The 22917-nt window shown below is 41.1% G+C and overlaps 1 protein-coding gene and 1 long non-coding RNA gene across 3 annotated transcripts in view; both read left to right on the top strand.

Moving 5' to 3' along the window:
- Nucleotides 1-8850, top strand: part of LOC124164083 (histone acetyltransferase KAT2A) — a 41513-nt gene extending 32663 nt beyond the window's left edge. Inside the window, exon 15 of one of the 2 annotated variants that reach the window (XM_046541256.1) lies at nt 8643-8850. In XM_046541256.1, the coding sequence (XP_046397212.1) occupies nt 8643-8839 (197 nt within the window). In that variant the 3' untranslated portion in view covers nt 8840-8850. The remainder of the gene's footprint in view (nt 1-8642) is intronic. The other variant, XM_046541257.1, reaches the window with a different exon arrangement.
- Nucleotides 8851-18458: 9608 nt separating this feature from the next.
- The window catches only part of LOC124164562, a 47363-nt gene continuing 42904 nt past the window's right edge, over nt 18459-22917 (top strand). The window contains exons 1-2 of the long non-coding RNA XR_006866068.1: nt 18459-18542; nt 18749-19044. This is a non-coding gene — a long non-coding RNA (uncharacterized LOC124164562). The remainder of the gene's footprint in view (nt 18543-18748; nt 19045-22917) is intronic.

Raw genomic sequence — 22917 nt, 5'->3', positions numbered from 1 at the left:
GTACAATTACTGATATCAAATGCTGCGTATGTGCTGCAAGGAACAGCTGAAAAGTACCGTCTAAGCACGTATAAGAGCCACACCTCTATTTTGAGCATCACAGCTAAAGGAAAAAAAATTGCGGCTTTTTTTTAATCCTATAACGTGGTGTTGCAGACAAATGCGTGGACTTTCAACAGTTATCCAAATTTCTACTTTTAATACTAGAAATTTACCTGGCATTTTCAGCTAAATTTACACGATATGTACATTACTCGGTGATAAGAAGGTGTTCAGTTGTAGTTCAGTTGTATCTTAACTAGTGATGGGTCGGTTCGATTCCTCGATTCTTCGATTCCTTGATTCTCGACCAAGAACCGGAATCGAAAATGAGTACCTACTTGCCAAGGTGAAAAATCGATTCCGATTCCAGTGGTACTTCAAACAGTTCAAACCACAAAATATACGACCATGTTTCCAACAGTCATTTGAATTTTTGCGCCACGTAATCATGATAACAAAACACATATCTTCTAGGGTTGTGCGAGTACTCAAAAATTCAAGTTGAGTCGAGTAGTTGGTACTCGACTCGAGCGTTTCGAGTAGCATTACTAATGTCAAGTCGAGTAGTTAAGGTTACAGAGCTTTCGAGTCTAGTAGGTCCAGCGATCTGCCGACAGGAAGTGCTATCATGAAACTCATGTAATAATGCAGTTTTTAAAGCCGATAAGTCATTCTAATGCCTTGGCCTGGTAGTTTCAGCTTGCCGAATACACTATAGTTGTCGACATGGGTTCCGAATACCTTTACGGCTGGCGCGGCGGCCGTAAAGGTATTCGGAATTCCTACCCGTCGCGCACTGGTCCGAAATCAGAAAAAGCTGTAATAAAGTCCAAAATGACCTTCTTGGGGATAGAGACTTGAAACTTAGCGTAAATGCTCATAAATTATTGCCGGATATAGATTTATATGCCGTTTTACATAAATACGACCCTTAGGTGAGATACAGTGGCCCAAACATGATCAATTTTTCAATGCCACGCAAGATATCGTTTTTCCTAAAAAAATCTTTGAATTTATCCAGGTGGTTTTGCGTTGGTATGAGTTTTATGGAATAAAAAAACGCAATATTCCTTTGACCTTGTGCTTTTCCTATGTTTTCCATGACTTTTGAAGATTTTGGCTCTCATCTGTCTGGTTTTACAACGCAAAATGGCCGACCCGTTTTTCACGTGAAATTTGACATTAAGTAGACATTATCTTTCGTTTACGAAAAATGTAACTCGGAAAATTTGAACCACAATATAAAGTATAGATTTCTAAAGATTAATAAGTAGAAATCTTGGAAAAAAGTTTGCGACAATGGAAATAAGAGCGATTTTTCAATCGCGCGTCAAGGCTGACCTACACGCCGCGGACCTCTGAGGCTCGGTAACTGAGGCCGATTTTTCAAGTGTTTTTTAAAACATTTGTCTTGAAAATCGTCATGTAAAGCATGGATAATTGTCTTAATTGACTTAAAAAACTAAACTGAGGATGTTAAAAAGAATTATGTATAGATTGACTAGGCCATTTAGGCTAGGATTGGATATTTTTCGGAACCATTCCACGCATAAGAAATATGGCTTGGGTATTGAAGTAAAGTGAAGAAATTAAGTCAGCATGCTTAAGAGAGAGAAAAATAAACTGTTTCCATGAAAGGCAACAGCTGATACCCTTTTTCCCTTTCCACCTTCGCCGAGGTGAGTCGCGCGGAAGGGGGTGTTTTCACATCACTAGGCATCTTTTAGCCTTTTTTATTACTGCATCTGTCCGATGTGATATTCATTTGTAACGTTTAGTTTCTTTCTTGAACTTCAAAAAAGCAAGAGATTTTAATGCTGTTTAAATGACGTGAGAAGTATAGAATTTTTTTGGCTCTACAAAACTAAAGTTTAGTTCTATAGTTCGTTCGCTTCATACAGTTGAATTCCATGAAGATTCAAGGTCCAAATAAATCGTTGATATAATTAAAAAAAAAATTCCAAAGTTTCAGAAATCTTGCAATTTTGGTAGGTAAGTACTTGCCCAGTCACGCAAGTGTGTAGCGAAAGCCAATTTTCTGCAGGCAGTAATACTGTAACATGGAGATGTCAAAACCTGCTGGCTGAGCATGTAGAATAATTGGATTTTCTGCTTGAGAATTTGAAAGGGCCAAATATTACATGATTCATATACTTAGGGTGCGATTCATAGACGGCACTTTAGGCTAAAGTCTACTTTTTCCGTTTCATAAACGCCGCTTTAGAAGAAAAATGGCCGAATCGTCACTTTACCGTAAGGAGCCCAACCGGAGCTCACTTTAGGGCTAAAGTGTCCTTTACGGATGAATAAATATGGCTGCACCAGCTGTTATTGAGGTTGAAATATGAAGATATTTGGGTTACGGAAATGAATATGAACTAATTTTTCGGTGAGAACACAGCGGCAAACTGGCACGTTTCAAGAAATGACCAGACACGTAATATATGTCTTTTCCCTGAATATATATCGAGTCGGTATTGATGGAGATGACCCATTACTTATATTTTGAAGGTTAACTCTATCGGTCGTGTGATAATTACAACACAGTAAGTGGTTGAACAGGTTGGCATAATTTATGTTGATTTTATATACAAGTTAATTGTTAAGTTCGTAGGTTATTTATGCGTTTATATTCTAGAATTTTCCTTAAAGATACTTGAATATGATAGCAAAATTCTGTTTACATTGGCGTCAATAGCCTTCGTAAACAAAGACTTGATGTTTATATTGTTTGGCCAGCCAAATGCTAGTTTCTATACCTTGCATTGCATTTCAAGCGTTTTCATTCAATATTCGCTTTATGTACTCTTTCCGTATGCCTCCATATCACGTTTAACATGTTTCTGTGATTTTGAAACTAGAGTCGAGTTTCTGTTTTGTTTTTCGACTATGCATTTGAATGTTTACAATGATGATATAAGATCTCGTCATGAAAGGCAGCAATAAAAAGTAAAACGTACTTTCCTTCATAGTCATATTATCAGCAGCAAAGCAATGTTTTCTCGAGGATGTAGAATTGTTATGAAATGTTATTTACACAGCATCACAGACTTCACTGACATTTTTTAATTCGTGAATGGATACTCGGGTTACGTATTCACATATGTCGAGGCATCTTTTAACGTAGACAAATAGATATTTATTGATATAAGTCCATTCTTACATTCAACATGTTTCATTGCGTGGCCATTCATTCATTAGTTTTGATGGTATTCGTGAATGTACATTCTCGTCCATTTCTCTACAATATATGACCCCTTAGGTCAACATTCCAAAAATTAAAATATTGGTAAGCACAAAAGAATTCAACAAACATGGGTGCACCCATACCTCATTCAAAATATGCGTCCAAATGAGACAACCACTGATCGGTAAATCTTCAAATTAATTGGTACAGTTTCAAGTTAACGCGAGAGAATTTCACTATTTCACCCACCTTCAATGAACGTACACCATCAAACTTCGACTAAAATGTAGTCCAAACAGCCGTATACAGTTAATAATACAACATGATCATAAAATGACGTGAAAATATCAGCATTTGAATATTTACTTCGCTGGAAACATCGAAGGGCATTACCAATACATGAAGCTAATTAAAAGTGAGCTTTTATTCAGCCAACTCAGTCATTAACGTACAAAAAAACTAGTGGGGAAAAGCTCTCAATGACGCAGTATTCATTTACATTTGCACATCATATGAGAAAACGAGAAAATGCAGCTTAATAAATCTTAGCAAAATACAACACGAAAACCCAGTCGCCGGAAACATGTAAACAAGTACGCATTTAATATCGTGTGTTATCTTTTTCTTCACTTTTTCGCAGCGTTCATTGCCAACACTCTAAAATTTCAATGCATGATCGAGACTTTAGGAGCTAAAGTGCCACTTTATAAAGTGAGATCCTTGGGATGACTCTGAAACGAACTTTAGCTAAAGTCTCACTTTACCGTAAAGAGAGACTTTGTAAAGTGAGCAATTTCAGTGTCGTCTATGAATCGCACCCTTAGTATGTAATCTTTATTATAGCTGTGAAATTTACCATACTCAGGGCTCTCCCTTGTAGTTTGGATACATATATATGGTTTACATATTAGTTGGGGTTAATTAATTTCAATTTTCCCTATGGAACAGTTGGAGGCACATTAATATTCATTCATCTCCTACTTCTGGCAATAACCATCAACGATCCTCATTATATTTTCCTTCTTACATTAGGCTAGACATTCATCATAGAAAATTGGGGTAGAATATATTGTAGTATGCATTGCTGTATTGCCCGGTTCAGAAATTATCATACTCGACTCGATACTTGCGAGTAATTTTCAACTCGACTCGAGATCAAAAAGTGCTACTTGGAAATCCCTTTTATATTCTGAAGGAGCAAATGCAGACTAGGGAGCCTGTGACAGGTACATAGTCAAGATACAGTGATGCATTTGGAAAAGTACCCAAAGTCACCATAGCAAACACTGTTGAAGCTGAAGTGGAAGCTTATTTGTCATAGATGAATGCACCACCAAATTCCTTCCCTGGGAAAAACTGAAAGACTTGTATCTCCTACCCAAGGCTGAAAGTATTAGCGAAGAGGTTTCTTGCCATACCGCCATCCACTGTGTTCAGTGAAAGACATTTAGTTCTGCAGGAAAAATATGTGATGCAAAATGCAACAGGCTTTATCCTGGCAGAGTGAAGATGCTTTGCTTTCTGAGCAAAAATTTAAATTCTGTAAAAGGAGACTAAATTTGTGAGACATAATTGATAATGATAAAATATTATCAATAAATGATAGATATTAAAGGAGATACTTTTATTTTTAATTTAAACATGAGTGCTAATATTCTAAAGTAATACCTATCATGTAACACCACCTTTCAGGTATGTTCTGTTTTGAAATTTAGCTATCATATTTTAATTACATAGTGATGATATGAAAGATGCTTTTGTTTGACTGACTCTTTCACAGAGTAATATTTTTTAAAGTGGTTTTCTTGTTGCCTGGAATTAAGTGATATTTTTCTTGGAGCCTAAGGCATCAGAATCGGTATCGGTAGAATCAGAATCGAAATGTCAGAATTGGAATCGGGATTGGAATCATTAAAATTTTGGAATCTACCCATCACTACTTTCTACCCATTATTTTGGTGAGTCTTTATCCTTCAAGGTATTTGGGTGTTCAAATTTTCATTTACTTTGACTTTTGGGATACATATATGTAATCATTATCACAAATTATTAACAATCACGGGAAATTTTGATGGCACATCCAAAAATGTTGGAATTGTAACTTTAGGAGTAGTGATTGTCCATCAAAATAATGGGTTCATTCCTCCTGGTGGTAAATAATGAAAATACACAGGAGTTTTTTTACAATTATTTTTGGTGCTGATGCAATTACCGTAAAGTTCCTCTCTGAGATATACATGTATCGAAGTCAAGTAATTGTTTAGATGCTCATGTCAATGCATAGAGAAGTTCTTTAAAAAATTAGCATTCAAAGCAAGGCTAACATTTTCCGAGGGTTAAAAACTAGAGATGGGTTGAATAGCAGATTTCTCAAACTCGAATATCGAATTCGAATATTAAATCAATGCTTGAATATTCGAATACCTCGAATACTAAGCGATGAATGCGGGAATGTTTGACTCGGTTGCCTATGCAGCAGGAAACAAGATTTTGGGGAGTAATTTTGATTTCCTTTAAAGGATTCGAACAGAAATTTAGCTGATTAATGGAATATTTTAATTTTATGGAAACAATTGGGCATATACAGTAAATTCCGGTTATTACGCGCCTCACTTTACCGCGGTTTCGGATATACCGCGGGTCTCACCATGTCCCCCGAGATGATTACATTGACCTTTTTTTTGAGGTAGGTAACTTTGTGGCGAATTTTATCTCGGCGTGACTACCGACGCGTCGCAACTTCAAGCGACTGTATTAACGCGGTTGGCGACGTATTCCATACATTGTTTCGTAGCCATAAAAAAAACTCGGTAATGCCTGATCGGTCATTGTGTCTTGTGAACTCGAGCTGAAAAGTGTGTTGCACGGCTATAATAATTTTCGAGATTCTGGGAGATTGAGATAATTCTCATTCGTACGTTCGCACCGCGGCGCTCGAACCAAGGTAGGCACTCAATGCCCACAGGCTTCGAGCATTTAATGATGAATAGGCTGTTTTACCTTTGTCTTAGGCTTAATATGTATATGAAAATTACTTTTTTACGAAAAATTTCATTGATTTTAGGGTTAAAACGATGTCTGCCAAAAGGAAAACTTACATAATTAAAGAAAAGTTGGGCATAATCGACAGAGTGAAACGCGGTGATTCAAAATCAAGTTTATTCAGGGAGTTTGGTGTTCCTGAAGGAACTATTCGTGGTTGGATGAAAGAAGAAGATAAATTACGATCATTTGTTGATCAAGTGGATGACGAAATAGGACTTGATAGAAAAAAGGCCCGATTGAGTGCTGCTGGTGATGTGGATGAATGTTTGTTTACGTGGTTTGTTCAGAAGCGCAGTGAAGGTGTTCCATTATCCGGTCCACTTTTACAAGCACAGGCAATTAAATTAAATAAACAAATTGGTGGTGCTCATGATTTTGTTGCTTCTGCTGGCTGGCTATCGAGGTGGAAAATTCGCCACGGGATAGCGCAAGTTAACATGCAAGGAGAATCTCGGTCCAGTGACAGTGAAGCAGCTAGAGAATTCTGTGGGACTTTACGCAAGATGATTGATGAGGGTGAGTACACTGAAGAGCAATTGTATAACTGCGATGAAACCGCTCTCTACTACAGATTGCTTCCAACAAAGTCACCTGATATTAAGAAGTCGGCAAATAAATCCGGAATAAAAATGAGCAAAGAAAGTGACTTTATTACTGTGCGCGAACAAATCAGGAAGTCACAAGTTAAAACCTCTGTGTATTGGTAAAAATCGAAGTCCTCGGTGCTTCAAGCACGTTAATATGACAGCACTACCCATAAATTACAAAAACAGTCAGAATGCCTGGATGACTCGAGACATTTTTTTATCTTGGTTCAATGAAGATTTTGTTCCATCGGTTAAGAGCCACTTAAGATCAAAAAAGTTAGAAGAGAAGGCACTACTTCTGTTAGATAACTGTCCAGCCCATCCGTCTTCTGAGCTCTTGATATCGAGGGATGGCAAAATAGTGGCTTCGTTTTTACCAAAAAATACGACAGCTCTTATTCAGCCCATGGATCAAGGGATAATCAGAGCATTTAAAGCCCATTATCGGCGGGAATTGCTCACTATTGTCATAAATTCAGAACTGCAGGTACAAGAATATCTGAAAACAGTCACCCTGAAGAATATGGCTTATAATATTGGATTGGCATGGAAGAAAATAACTTCAGCTACAATCCTAAATTGCTGGTCAAAGTGCGAGTATACAGCGGGCGATAGCATGGAAGACGAAGACGAGTTTTTGGGTTTCACGGAAGAGGACGCACGTGAAGCTTCAGATGTTCTTTCTAATAAACTATTTGTGAGTGATCTCGAGGCCTGGGTTCGCGAAGACGAGGAAACTCCTGTATCTGCTTATAAGAGTGACGAAGAAATTGTGGCTGCAGTCCAGAGCCGCGCAAAAACAGATGCATCATCGGAAGATGAGAGCGAGAATGAAGAAGACGAATGTGAGGTCGAGATGCCAAAAATTGGCCATTTATTACATAATATAAGAGAATTGATGAATTGGTTGGAGGGACAAAGTGATTGCGATAGTATTCATCTCTTGCACTTGCAAAGCATAAAAAATTACGTGACAAAGAAACGCCATCAACTATCGCGGCAAAAGAAAATATCCGAGTATTTTAGTAACTCCCGTTAAAGTAGAGCGTCTAAATCATAAAATAAAAATTTAAATAATGTATTACGCAAATAAATTGACTATAAAAATTACCTTCAAGGGTTTTTTTATTGCTTCCCACGTATTTTCCCGTTATAACGCGGTTGTCCGATAACGCGGGTGTAAACTATGTCCCCCTAGACCCGTGTTATAACCAAATTTTACTGTAGTTGATTCAACTAACATTTCTTTCAAATATTCTAAGGGGACACACCGCCTCGCGAAAAATGATTGCATGCCGTCTCGGCATTTACACTGCTACGATGGATTTCTGTCTGATGTATACATTCTTATCTACCAAACGCCATTTCAGCGGCATGCCCATCTGATACTCTGTGTCATCCAACTTCTTATTTTCAAAAGGTACCTCGCTTTACCCCCACTCCTGCTGTCAAGTGCTAGCGGACAATCTGAGGCATTTTGCAAAATACAGGCGCTTCTCCACCGGATTTTCTTCAATTATTTTCAGTCCATCATTGGAAGTTCTCTCGAGATAAGAAGATGAATTCGAATTGCTAGCAGGGAGAAACCAAATATCCTGAGAAAATATCCCTTCCTCTGTGACTGCAACAATAGAGATTTATAGCACAACTCATAAATTGTAACTTGATACGTATATGTTTTCGGAAAAATATTGAAATTCTTCACCCAAGTTACCTATCATCTCCCATTCTTTTGCCATCAACTGTTGAACGTTATTACACCTTTTCTATTCATTACCCAGATCTGAAGACGATGGGCGAAAGACTGAGGGCACGCTACTACGCTGCCGGGAAAAGACTTTTCATTGCCGACATGACACGGATATTTACCAACTGCCGCCTTTACAACAGTCCGGACACAGAGTACTACCGCTGTGCCAACGCCCTGGAGAAGTACTTTCAGACGCGAATGCGAGAGGTGGGTCTGTGGGACAAGTGATACGTGGAGAACTGGGGGGGAGGGGGAGAGGAGGAGGGGGAGGGGGTGGAGAGGGGAGGAGGGGGGACGACGGGCGCCTCGACGAGCGAGGGACAGGGGACGAGTGGGCTGCAGGGCGCTCTGTCCCGAGGGCTGCTGGGGGAAGCGCATGGCCACGCTCCTCCTGGTGGTGCCCACGCCTCCTCCAAGGCGTATCTGTTGGCCGAGGGGGAAAACGAAGATGACGACGATGAAGAGGATGATGAGGATGAGGGTGACGTGGTCGATTTGTTGATGGAAGAGGAGAGGGGAGAGGAGGAGATGGAGGGGAGCGAAGAGGACGAGGGGGAGGGAGGGATGGAGTTGGGTCGGGGGGAGGGGGGAGGGGAGGAGGAGGAAAGCAGCGAAAGTCAGGGCGACGTCATGACCCAGTACTTTGGCTATGAGCACGGGGAGGAGACGGATGAGAATTGTGGAGAGTAGTGCTTGTGGGCTCACGTTTAAAATGATAAAAAAGACAGTGAAACGAGCCAGAAATTGACGTGAATCGCCTTCCATTGCTGTCAGCGGGAGGTATTATCTTCTCGTGGACATTCTTTGGAGAAGAAATGGCTCAACACCCAAACTCTTATCACAGCTCATCAATTATTCACACAAAAAATACCTATTCTTCTGAGTGAAAATACCGAAAACCATACTAATTACCAGCAATCTCAGATGACATAAACTCGTGGTGCATATATCATGTTTCCATGCCACCAAATGTTGAGTTTTGCTGTGGACAGACAGTGAAAACAGAAAGATGACTGGATGAATTAGGAGTGAATTGCAACCACCATCTGTGTCAGTTCATTAGGAGTATTGCAGTGAAACGTAACCAGTAGATTCCACCAACATTTAGAGAACATTTGTGTGGACATGCGTTTAAAAAAGAAACACACATAATATGATGACTCTGAAGTTGGTGCCATAATTTCCAGCTATTTCAGTTCATGGGGACGTTTGTGTTGATGTCTTCACTATGTTTCTCAAAATTATGGAAAGTGGTCTTGCGTTCATAAATTTAAAACCAGAATGGCAACACACGAACCCAGGAGATAATTCAAACCTCCTTCCACTCCACGTCATTGGAACATCTCAACTGTTATTACTGTCTTGAAAATGCTCTGCCATGTTATCAATCCTTTCCATGTGTACTGATGGTAATGACTGTTAATATTTAGTTGACAGCAGTGTTTTTGGTTGTAATCTGTGCATCAAAGATGCATAGAATTAAGTTTTATCCCCATCCTGAAGCCGCTTAGGTTGTGGAAATGCCCTAAGACTAACACTCGAGGAATATGATATAACCAATGTGAAATCATTTCATCTTAGTCACTGCATCTAATGATTTTTTTATTTATTTTTGTGTGCAAAAGTGCGTAGCGTGTATATAAGGGTAATTAAGTTTGTTGAATGCATGTGTATGTGTGTAGATGAACATTTTTGTGTGATTGCTCTGCTAGACTGTGTTGTTATTGTATAAAAATATGTTCACCAATTTTTCTTACCATGAGAAAATGCCAGCAGATGAATGTTGTCGAATGCATTACAGTTTGTGCATTTGACCTGACTGTTAAAATGTGAAAAAGAGGACATTTTGTCCTCCTTGCCGGTATTTTCATTGAATGACTCTCGAATGTTGTTTGAGGGAACTTTTTCCATCTTCAGGTGAATGACAAAAAATATTACTTTATTATATTAATGCAAAAGATCCCTCCTCTATATTGGTACATACACATTCTGTTTTTAGGTAATTGTAATGAGTGCCTCTGGTTGTTATGAAAATTGTATTAAGTGTTGTGGTGTGATTCTTTTTAGCAAGAGTGTAATAATGGTGTGTGAAAGCAGAGGTGTGTTTGCCAAGAGTGATCAAGGGACCAATTGTGGTTGAAGAAACTGTTCTCCTCTCTCCTAGCAGTGGGTCACTTGTTTCTTTGTTTGTATGAAGCCGATCCTGCTTTTTGGGTGGCATTTTGAATGAGCTGGTATCATCATTGTGAATAGTATTCAACCAAGTATGCTCTCAATTCAATTATATCTAAAAGACTGTTGATCCTCCTTGTGTTCATTGTGGTAGGATATTGTCTGCAAAATTGAATGTTTGTTATGTGGAAGAGTTTCATTTTTTAGTGCAATTTGAGCTGAAATGTTAGGATTGTGTGCGTGGTACATAGGGTAAGGTAATGAGATAAAATGCAATCTCACATTTCACTGTTGCACGTGTGAACTAACTTTAAGATACATGATTTCCATCTTCAGGTGGATGTTGAAAAATATTACTGCAATATATGATTTCAAATATCATGTACCTGCCGTGACTTTGGAGCATTTTGCTCATTCCTTATCTTTTCTCTGAAACTCAGTGTCTGATCCCCTGTAAATCCTCCATTTTCATAGAAAAACATCAGCCTTGATCTGCCAAATAAATGGTTAGAAAATTGCCGTGCATTTTTTGGTTAAGCGTTTCTCTTTTCCTTACAGTGTATAGAACTTGCACTATTAAATCATTTCAAGAAATCAATGGAGAAATTTATGGAAATGCCATTATTCACTTGGATAACTTTTAAGTAGGCTCAGCCTACCAAATACATATTAATTTATACCTGGCCTAGTGCTCAGTCAGCTGATTCTTCCACCAAATTTTGCTTGTAGAGTACGTAAAAATGTTTCTGAATCTATCATGTGTACTTATTTTTTATTCTACAACACGTCTTAAATCAAAACTTGAAGCTTGTACTAAGTGGAAGGGCTCCGTATTGTCAATACAGAGCCCTTCCACACTTTGTTACTTCCACCTTGTATTTAAGAAAAAATTCTGACCCGTTTTGGCTGTCACACCATTATCAAGCATGTCATTTTAAGCATGCCTGTTGTTTTTTTTAGTTTGGCGCAACTTACCTGATAATATTTTGTATTGGAATGATGAATTGTGCTTTAGGGTAATATATGTATAAGAAATTTTCACCATAGACACCTGGACCTCTGCCACACCCAGAACTCCATCAAAAGTTCTTATTCAGCTTATTAAAACCACTTGTCTGTTTCCACACACTTGTATTTACACCGACCATTGTTTCGGCAACTTGTGCCATTATCAAGGTAATGATTCAAGGCAAGGTACCTTGTTGGCAAGGTATGATAAGGCAAGGTACCTTGATAATGGCACAAGTTGCTGAAACCGTGTTGCAGTGCAGTATTCTTCTGTTGGTTGCCCAATTTGCGCTCACCCACCACGCTGTTTTAATAAGCTGAATATCAAAGATTTCCACTGTATCACTCCGGAAACTGTATCTTTTATTCAAAAGTTCTTATTTTACATTCTCTTACAGCACCAAGTAGTGCAACTCAGTGACAAAATGTAGGCACTTAGTGACATTAGTGCGGCCTATTACGTATGTATTGCTTTTCAATGGACTGTGGCATAGTCAGTGAACACATTAGGGTGCTGTGTCAGCAGCTGGGGCCAATGGAGGCGGATTGGAACAGTGCTTGCAGCAGCAGAACTTGCACACGCAGCGTGTCAATCACGAGTGTTGCAGTGCAGTATTCTTCTGTTGGTTGCCCAATTTGCGCTCACCCACCACGCGTTCACACACCCATATGGGTTTACTAAAGTCACCCCTTATGACTGTTGCAGGCCTCCTTTCACTCAACCGTGAAAACCGTAAAAGCATGAATGAGCCGTGAATTTCATCTGCCGTGAAAAAAACTGGAGAAAGCCGTGAATTTCGTCATATAACCTTAACACGTTGCGTATACGGATGGCGAGAATTCTCGTCATTTTTTTTCCGAACGTTTCGGACGGATGACGATGATTCTCATCATTTAGGCGCGTCAACCTAAACAATTTTAAAGCGTACAATACGTATTTGTTAGTACGTTTTCAGTTGTTGTTCGTTATTCATAATGAATTGATGCATCATAATGTTTGATTGGGTAAAGTTATATTCTAAACATTAGCTTACCCCGGTACGCATTATGTTAAAAATCTCTCGAACTTGATTTACGATTGAAAGAGCAAAAGAAAAGTCGATATGTCGATCGTGTTTCAAGGTCAGTCATGCGCAGACACAGGCCACGCATTTACCTGCACATGTATATTCCAAGCGCAATTATTGGTCCGTGTGCCATGATGACACAAGCCTTTACCAAAGCTGGAAGACTGGTAGCCAAGGTGTTCATTAACCCTGGCAAAAATGCAGACTCGTCTTAACACGTTGCGTACGGATGGCGAGAATTCTCGTCATTTTTTTCCCGAACGTTCCGGACGGATGACGAAGATTCTCGTCATTTAGGCGCGTCAACCTATACAATTTCAAAGCGTACAATCCGTATTCGTTAGAACGTTTTCAGTTGTTGTTCGTTATTAATAATGAATTGATACATCATAACGTTTGGTTGGGTAAAGTTATAATCTAAACATTAGCTTTTTAACCCTGTTTAAACCAAAGGCATTACGCCCGAATAGGCACATATTTTCATTCTCAACACCTCCACCCAGAATCGGCGTTCCTCTTCTCACCAGCGTTGGCATCTTATTTATCATTTTCCCTGAGTTACCCCACACACTTGGCTCATTATTTCCAAAGAGTCTATCCACATGGCCTTGTTTTATCTAGCGAGTTTGACCCTTATCTTCATCGCCGCTTCTTCGAGATGCACTCTCAGCAAGTGGACTGCTCTGCTCCGTCAACATAAACATTCTCGACAAAAGGAACTGGGGGACTCACAATGAGGCCCCCAGTTCTTTTGGTCCATGCCATGGAGGAAGATGATACTCTCTTATTTATTTCCTGCCTCTGGGTTAGTTTCCTCTCCTAATGTGTCAAGAGCAGTTGGTGTTTCCCTGAGTCCAAGTGAATAGAACATTTGGGGTCAAGTTTTTCTCGCTTGAAGGTTTGCTCGCATTTGTGCTCTAAAAACCACTCATTAGAATATTCCATATTATGGCATCACATCGGAAGGACAACACTTTGGATGAAGAAGAAATTTTGTTATACTTGTGTGCTGATGATTTGTCAGATGTACCATTAGGGTATGACGAAGATAACGACGAAAGTGAAACCGATTCGGATGTTGTGGTGAATATGAAAACTAGAAAACGTATTCCGCTAGTTATCAGTGAAAGTGACTCCGATGCGAGTGAAAATGAAGACAATGCTTTGGCAGGAAGTTCTACTTCACGGGAAAAAATAGATTTTGAGAGACATTTAGAGCAATTTTTGGGCCAACCTGGAGTGAAGCGATTACCAGAAAATTCCAATTACATCCTTGACGTAGTCTCACTATTTCTTGGCAATGATTTTTTTGATCCAATTTGTATTACTGTCAAAATAAGCATAAATACAAAGAATCGCCAAAAACAGGGAAGTGGTCAAACGTAACCATGGCTGAAATGAAAAAATTCTTTTCTATGTTGATTCTGATGGGTCAAGTGAGGAAAGATACGCTGAAGGAGTATTGGAGTACAGATCCTTTCATCGAAACAAAATTATTTAGACAGCTACTGACGCGAAACAGATTTGAGGTGATATGGAAAGCGTGGCATTTTAGTAATAACGAAGCATTCGCAGATACTTCGGATAGACTATATAAAATAAGACCCACCGTGGAATACTTAGTTGGAAAATTTCAAAATGTGTATAAACCAAAGCAGGAATTGTCACTTGATGAAGCCATGATTCCATGGAGAGGAAGATTGAAAATCAAGACCTATAATCCTGTAAAAATAGTAAAATATGGGTTACTAGTTCGAATGGTTTGTGAAAGTGATTCTGGCTACATTAGTAATTTAGACATTTATTCAGCCGAGGGGAAAAAATTAGAACAAACCATCTTGTCTCTTTTGAAGCCACATCTCAATCTTTGGCATCATGTCTATCAAGACAGCTATTATAATAGTGTGAAAATTGCAGAACTGCTCTTAGATAACAAAGTAAGAGTGTGTGGAACCATAAGTCCAAATCGGGGAATCCCTCCCACGTTGAAGAGCGAGGCAAAAACTTTGAAAAAGGGACAGAGCACGTTCTCTCGTAAAGGTGAGGTGTTACTAGTGGTTTGGAAAGACAAGAGGGAAGTAAGAATGATTAGCACTGTTCATAACGCCAGCATGGGTAACTCAAAGGTAAAAGATTGGGTTACAGGACAGGCAATCAAAAAACCCACTTGTATACTAAAATACAATGAGTGCATCAAAGGTGTTGACAGGGCGGATGTGTACTTATCCTATTACTCCATCATGAGAAAAACAATGAAATGGTCGAAGAAAGTCGTGATTTGGCTAATAAATTGCGCTCTTTTTAATGCTTTCAGAGTTTATAAAACTCTAAACAAAAATAATGGCATTCCGATTCAAAGGCTTTTTGCTCCAGACCGCCAAAGAGTGGGCACTGGGCAGCGAGTAGGCAGGAGTCGAGTGAATCATTCTCGGACGATGACTGCGATGATAAGCCAACAGGACGGGCCCCTTCAAGAGATCACCCACAGCGCTTATCGAGAGACCTTAGCAAACACCATCTCGTTCCTTTTGTGGGGAAGGGGACGAAAAAATATCACACAAGAAGATGCAAAATGTGCGCTACGAGAAAAATTAGAAAAGAAACAAGGTATGTGTGCTCAACTTGCGGCATTCCACTCCACAAGGGAAAGTGTTTCATGGAGTATCACACCAGAAAAACATTCTGAAATTATTTGTGAGTATTGCATTAAAAATTGCATGAAAAAATTTTAATTTTTAAATAAGTTATGGCATTTATTCGAATGGAAGGTTTGCTCAGTGAGTGATGTTTAAAAAACCGCCGGAACAGAGGGTTAAAAGGAAGTTAAATACCCCGGTACGCAACGTGTTAATTTCCCTGGCACCCTGGTCCCTCCATTTTCCTGCTCACAACCTTTAGCGGGAGCTGAATTTTGCAAACGATATGTGACGTCATAAGAGATTATAGTACTTTCATCATTGCGTTTGAATTCACGGTGTCTGTCGCGTTTGTTAAATTTCTAGTTAACCTGTGGCCGATGATCGTTACGCGATCCATATTTCTGCCTAAAGTGGTTTATCTAAAAACCGTGAATTCGACGACATCTAGACAGTGAAAACCTTGAAAAAACCGTGAATTTTATCTCATAGTTTGAGTGGGAACCATGTCTTGTCTTTGCAAGGATCCTAATTTCATGGGGAAACAAGGCATTAATACTCAAATGAAATTTATACCAAGGTCATAACATACATAAGTTTTCAATGCCATTTCTTGCGAGTACATATGCCTTTTACAAACAATATCAATAATGGATTGCACCAAGTACACTACCGCCATCAAAAATTTTTGAATGCCAATTGAAAATTGTACAAATAGGCAGCATCAATCAAGCTATTAGTGACCCTGTTAGTACAGTGCCCATGGTTCAACCTAAACTGAGGTGTAGGAGCTATTTTTACTTGGGGGTGAACCTTGAAAAGCGTAGCTTTCCTTAATATAGGGGCCTACACTTTGAGGTGGATACGTTTGAGACAATAACATTGTTTAAGAGAGCATTTGAAGGTGGGTGAGAGTGCGCTAGGAAAAGGAAAGAAGCTAGCTGGAAACAAGTAAAGTTCAGGCCCTGGAGAACATTATGGAGGGTGGCCTCCTCTCATCCACTTCCAATGCCTCTGAATCCAAAGGCTGGTACAGATTGGAGGGTAGAGCTCACCCTAGATTGAGCCAAAGGAACATGAATGGCACACTTTCAGGGTAGAAGAACCAAATATTTTCTTTGGTTTTAGTTTTGCTTCAAGAATTTTTCTGTGTGGGAGTCATATCTGGGAGATGTCGTCGAATTCACGGTTTTCAGATGAACTTTCTTTCAATCATAGATCTAAAATCAAGTTCGAGAGTCTGAGTAAGGGCATTGCCTAGAATGTGAACCTGTGATCTTTTTGCAAAACTGGGGGTTGAGCTTCTACGGCCTCAAAACTGTAAAAAGGAAAATACTCAGATGGCTGTATAATTCTCCCACGGCTGGTCCACCTTGCAAGTCAAAATTGTCACTGTGTCGCTGTGTGGGAAGGGGGAGAAATTCACCGCAGGGACCAAACACCAGCCTCTTAACCGGAAAGCCCAAATCACACACACATATTCACTCACAACAAAAAAAAAACAAGATCCTTTGTGGGGACTGTAGGGACATCCACTAAGGATTCTTGCTCCACAAAAAACTGGGAATCTTCACAGGATAGGCCTGCTTGGGATAACCAATGATTTGCTGAAACACACGCACTCAATAAGCAGTCACACACGCATTCACTTACCCACAGATGGCTTCAATCTGCCAGGAGAAAATAGCTCCAATGAGAGCGTGGTCAAGGATTGTCAAGCGGACGAGGAACCATCACACGTTTGATATACATATTTCGGCTACAAGGTAGCCCTCTTCAGCGTGCTGAAGGAAAATATAAGCACTTCCAACGCAAGACTGAAAGTCTGTGGAAAGTTTACTGTGATCTTTTGGCAGTTAGCAATAAGCTTCACCCATCAGGCCATTGTGTTGACTTCAATAAATGAATATGTCCTTGGGGCAAACTGCCAGGAAGGGGGACCAGTTCTTTCCATCAATCCACCTAGAGGATTTTTGTAACTGGTGCTTTGCAAAGGCTTCATTCACCCCGAGTTCAAACCCATGATCATTTGGTCAAAAGGCACAGGTATCACTGCACGGTCACGACCTTAAAGTGGGTGAGTGAAGTTCATTTGAAGGAGGTGTGCCTAAGATCGTACCCCCAATCAACTAACTTCTAGGGGATTTGGGCTCCTTGAACCGTGCTCCCCCTGGTTGTGGCTTTTGTGTGTTTGGGGGGGGAGGGGTGCAGCCCCCCTGTAATTTCAGAAAAAATGGAAAAGATTGCAATATTTTAAGGTGGTTGTAAGTTGGCCGATGTAAGTTTTTATTTCACCTCCTTAACAATCAATGTTTAATAATAATGGATGAATGTATAAAAGGCACTCGTCAATGCAGTGGCGCAGCGAGAGGGGGTTTTAGGGGATAAAACCCCACCCCAGAGCTCACAGAAATTTTTAAGTTAAATGTATTTTACTTAACTGGATTAGTATTGCTAATAGAATAGTGTAAGGATTAATAAAAATATCCCTCAGAAGGCCGTAAAAATCACCATTATGAACCACTTATCTGAAAATTTTCCAGGGGAAGACCTCCGCACCTTCCGCTTACCCTGGCGGGTATGCAATATCCCCAAGCCCCCAGTATTACTTGCGCCTGAAACCCCCCTAGCCTTAATTCCTAGCTGCGCCCCTGCGTCAATGCATATCAACCTCAGACGTATAACAGCTGCAAGATATTGCATACCATCAAGGCGCAGCAGAAGGAAATCTCCCCAAACCACGACCTAAATGCGCGGAGGTTATTAACGAAACGGAATGCCAAATCGGAAACGGAATGAATATGAGCATGGACACCTTTAATATTAATAGTATTAAAGTTGGCCATTATCTGAGGCTTACTACGCTCCTGGCGTGATTTGCGAACGCGAGATGGTGCGATATATCTATCGACTCCATCGATAGAGCTATCGCTATGTCCACCGGTAATCAAGAAACTTTTGGGTGCTGTATTTGGAGACGTGAAGTACCAAAGTTTATTGTGAATTTATTTCCCGATGCGTGTTGAACAAATTTTAGCGCTGTAAACAGTTTATCCCTCAGAGTAAAGATTGGGGTAGAGGGCGCTTTCAGGCTGCGCAGTAGCAGATTCTTGTAGTCAACATGGTTACCACGTGATCGTGGGAAGAAGTGCGGGAATCCCTTGTGGGAAGTGTGGGATGTATATGCTGTATATGCGGGATCTTGACTACATGCGCAGTAGCCAAAGCGCACTCTCCCCCATCCTTACTCTGAGGTTTATCCTAGCGTAGCCACGGCGACAACTAGATCAACGTTGTTGTTATTTCCGGGAAGCTGTAACCTTATGATGTGCATTTTGTTGTGTGATATTCTATTAGCATAACATTGAAAGTTGGACACCATCAAGGTATGATTATCACAAGAAGGAAGTTGGACGTTGGCATCGATGGTCTTCGTCACAAATGTTGACTGGAATGTTTGTGTGATTTGTCGACTCTGAGGAGTGATTTGGGATTAATGCAAGTGAAAGCAGCATATTCTCCATTCCCATTCACTGAAGTGATATTGAAGGTGAGTATTTATGCCAGTATTACCTTATAAGTGCTTGAGTATTCATGGATTCTATGTGGATGCCACATTGCTTGGGTGCCCTCGATTACTTATTGCTATGGATGTGTATGTTGTTGAATCGGTATTTTTATGTCTTTGCTAGATTCATGTATATTTTTACGGAACTGTCTGAAAGGTTAGTATGGGTAGGTGATGGTGGAGATCATACTAGTGTAAGCTATACAGATTTGTGGCGTTTACTTGAACATTCTGTTTTAGGAACACCTATTAACACGGCGGATTTTGGGGGTGGGGCACGGGGGTGCCCCCCCCCCCGCCAGACGCTTAATTCATCTTTGCATGATTTTTAATACTGTTGTTTTTGCGTTCGTTTTGTTTAGTGTATTACGGAGCTTCAGTCATTTACTCTTGTATTAATAACTTTCATGTAAAAATATAAAGGATCTTTAATTTTAATCTCAAATATGAGAAGACCGTTTGTCTGTCAGACCCTTGTGTCCAGGGACGGATCGAGGATTTTTTTGTGCGGGGGAGGGGACTGACAGGAAAAAGATCTTCTCATATTTGAAATTAAAAACAAGATATAATAATTATAGTAGTATACTATACGAAATATTCTTTTTATTTTCATATCAAAGTTATCAATTTGACATTAAATGATTGAGAGGCTCGGTAATCCACAAAGCAAAACGGACGCATGTAATGATAACCATATTAAAGATTTTGTCTATTTTTTAAGCGTATGGGCGTGCCCCCCCCCCCCTTTAATCCGTCAATGCTTGTGCCCCTCCCCCCCAGAAAAAAATCCTGGATCCGCCCTTGCCTCTTAATCAAACATTGGGGAGAAATGGATTGTTTTTATTTCAGATATTGTTTTAAATATATGTGTACCAATATGTCAGTCTTAGTAAATATTCCATTTTCCAATTGGTTGTATAGGGTCAGTTCCCTTCCCTCGTTGGTTCGCAGAGAGGGGCGCTGCAGTCACAATTTATGTTGCCCATGGCAACCATAGTGTTTGGTGCCGCCCCACGAAAGCGAAGGGGCCCATTAGCCTCAACAACATACATACACTTTTGATCCACCCGGGTTTGGGACCTAAGACCCCTAGGTCCGTGTCCAAACCCTCTACCCACTTGGTCATTAGAGATATATATGGCGATGATTGATACTGAAATTCAGAGATTGACATGTCACCGTTGAATTTTCCATAGCTGAATAACATTCCATGATCACTGGCAAGTTGAAAGCAGTTCGCATCTTACAATGAAGAGTTTAAACCGTCGATTCGCATACAAACCTCGTTCGTCTATCTTCAAGGGGCATTTACACTTTTTATTTGAATCTCTATCCAAATGCGCGCAATGTGAAACTTTCAAACAGCGGCAGCAACTGCAGGCAGGGGCGGATCCAGGATTTCTTTCTGGGAGGGGCACAAGCAAGGCCGTATCCAGGATTTTGTTCAGGGGGGGGCACAAGGATACCTTGTTATACAAAACGAACGAAATTATAATGGGACCGTATTAAAAATCTATCATATTTTTAAGGGTCTGGGGGGGGGTGAGGCACCTGCTCCCGTCCCCCCCCCCCTGGATCCGCCTATGACTGCAGGTGAGCCGCCTCTATGCTACCGTAGGACCTGGCTGCTTTGTAGCTACGTTTAAAAATTTTTAGCAATGACGAGTCATCCATCTTATAGTTTACTTTTTAAACCTCGTTTTATAAATGTTTTTAACCGAAGTACTAGAGCAACCAGACCAGTAAGCGTTCGTTTTAACGATTTTATCCGCGGGTGCGATTTCACGCTGCCCGAAGTGTATCCTGTTCCCTTCTCTGAACACCCCCCTTGCATCACTTCCACTCCGGTGGTGAATACTGTTTTACGATCTCGACAGAAGTCTTCCACAACTCCCTCGGAGTACCAGCGCACAGCAAGGACTTTAGTGTTCGACATAGTGAAATTCCTGGAGGAAGACTTGGGCATCAGCCTCAGCAGAAGAAAATGTGTGCATACACCTGTGCACTGTGTGCACAGTGTGCAGGTCTTACCGTATCTGGGCGTGAAAATAGACACGCTTGCATCCACTGTGCGATTGACACCGGGTGCGCTTTCACGTTTACATTTAGCTATTAAGATAATTCCTCGCCTTCGGGCACTTGATATTCCTAAACTAGCTAGATATATTTCTTGGATATAATATATTATGCATTTGCCGTATTTTCTGATTAGTAATGGATATCGCCGTAATAAGAAGTGGTTGAAAAATTGCTACGAGGAAGGAATCTTCCACCAGGTGCGCCGGTGCTCAGCGTTTAGAGTGTCCTACGTCGGCTACGATGACGCCACTCCTTTTCAGTGGGCTGCTGTGTCTCCCCAATTGGGAACTGAAGTTATTGAACAGTTTAGTGAACAACATGTTGTATTTATATAAAAATGTACCCGACTTCAGAGATGTTTTTCTTTATATCAATAACCAGGCGGTGCTTCACGCCGTCCGGGAAGGATCGGGACTGTTATTTGAAAAAGGCCTGTATTGTTCATACATGATTGAAATAATAAAGAATGCGAGGCGGAATGCGTCCTGGAGGTTCGTTCCTACCGAAGCCAATCTGGCCGACCGTCCTTCACGGACAGTTCTCTCTGCAGCCAATCTAGTCTAGGCCGGCCATTTTGGTTGGTCTAGACTATATAAGGCCGGGGAAAACTGTTACTGACAGACGAGACTTGCAGATGGTTTCGAGAGGAACGAGCGCCCAGTCTCTCTCCGCTCACCATAGTGACCTGTGTGCGCTATTACCACACGCTCACGTCTTCAGCACTAGCGGCTAATACGCTCGCAGCCACCATGGGTCCGAAAGCTCGCAAAGGAGGTTCTGCGGACCCCCCCCCCGCTTCGCCGGGGGGCCGCGGCAGGGGACGGAGCCGCTCTCGCTCCCACTCACCGCGACAAGGGTCGCCTTCTCCGACTATGATCCCTAACATATCCCCTACGGGATCTCACATGTTTTCGGAGCCATCCAGCCTGATCAACACGCGAGTCCAGCCGCCTACGTCGGAAGAGCCTCCCTCCTGGCTCCCTATCCTCCTTAAGGCTATCACTGAGTCCAGGGCCCCGGGGACGGGCAGCGTCCCCCAGCCGCAGCCCGCGCAGCAGCCGCAGCCCCTGGACCCTGGCCCCAGCACCAGCCGCGGCATTCCTCTGACACAACTTTGGCTAATGTCGGAGCCCACTCCTCAGCTGGTCTCCTTTCCAACAACGCATCCGCCACGGCCCTGCACCCCAGCATCCCAAGTTGTGCCAGAGGATCGCCGCTTTCGCGATCTCCGTCATGAACGCCTGCCAAACACCATCGAGCTGCCCCAGGAACAAGAATGTCTCGAGCTAATGTACATCCTGAGAAACAACGCTTCCAGCTCTAAGCTTAGCGTCTTTTTGCTATGTTTCGATGGAAACACCCCAACCTTTCCCCCGTTTACAATAACGGGTCTAAAGATAACTCTTCTTGTGCATGTGCAGTGTTCTCTCCTCTCCACGGGAACATCAGAGCGAAGCTACACCCGATGTGTATTGTTTACACGGCGGAGCTTTATGCTATAAAGACAGCTCTAGAAGCCCTTGGTGACGACGGTGGCTACTTCGTCATATGCACTGACTCCCTGAGCTCGCTACAAGCCATCTCTGGCTTCTCACCCGTGCTCCCGATCGTACAAGAAATACACTCCCTGCTGCTCTACCCTTACGAGAAAGGGTTTTAATATCCGTTTTCTGTGGGTACCGGGACATAGCCGGGAATAAGAAAGCAGATGCTATGGCCAAGGAAGCTCTGAGTGACGAAGAGTTTGGTTCCTCAACGCTGGTTTCCTACGAGGAC

This window comes from Ischnura elegans, chromosome 8 (assembly GCF_921293095.1).
Source record: "Ischnura elegans chromosome 8, ioIscEleg1.1, whole genome shotgun sequence".
Lineage (NCBI taxonomy): Eukaryota > Metazoa > Arthropoda > Insecta > Odonata > Coenagrionidae > Ischnura > Ischnura elegans.
The sequence above is the reverse complement of the archived record's forward strand: the minus strand, read 5'-3'. Positions and strand labels throughout refer to the sequence as shown.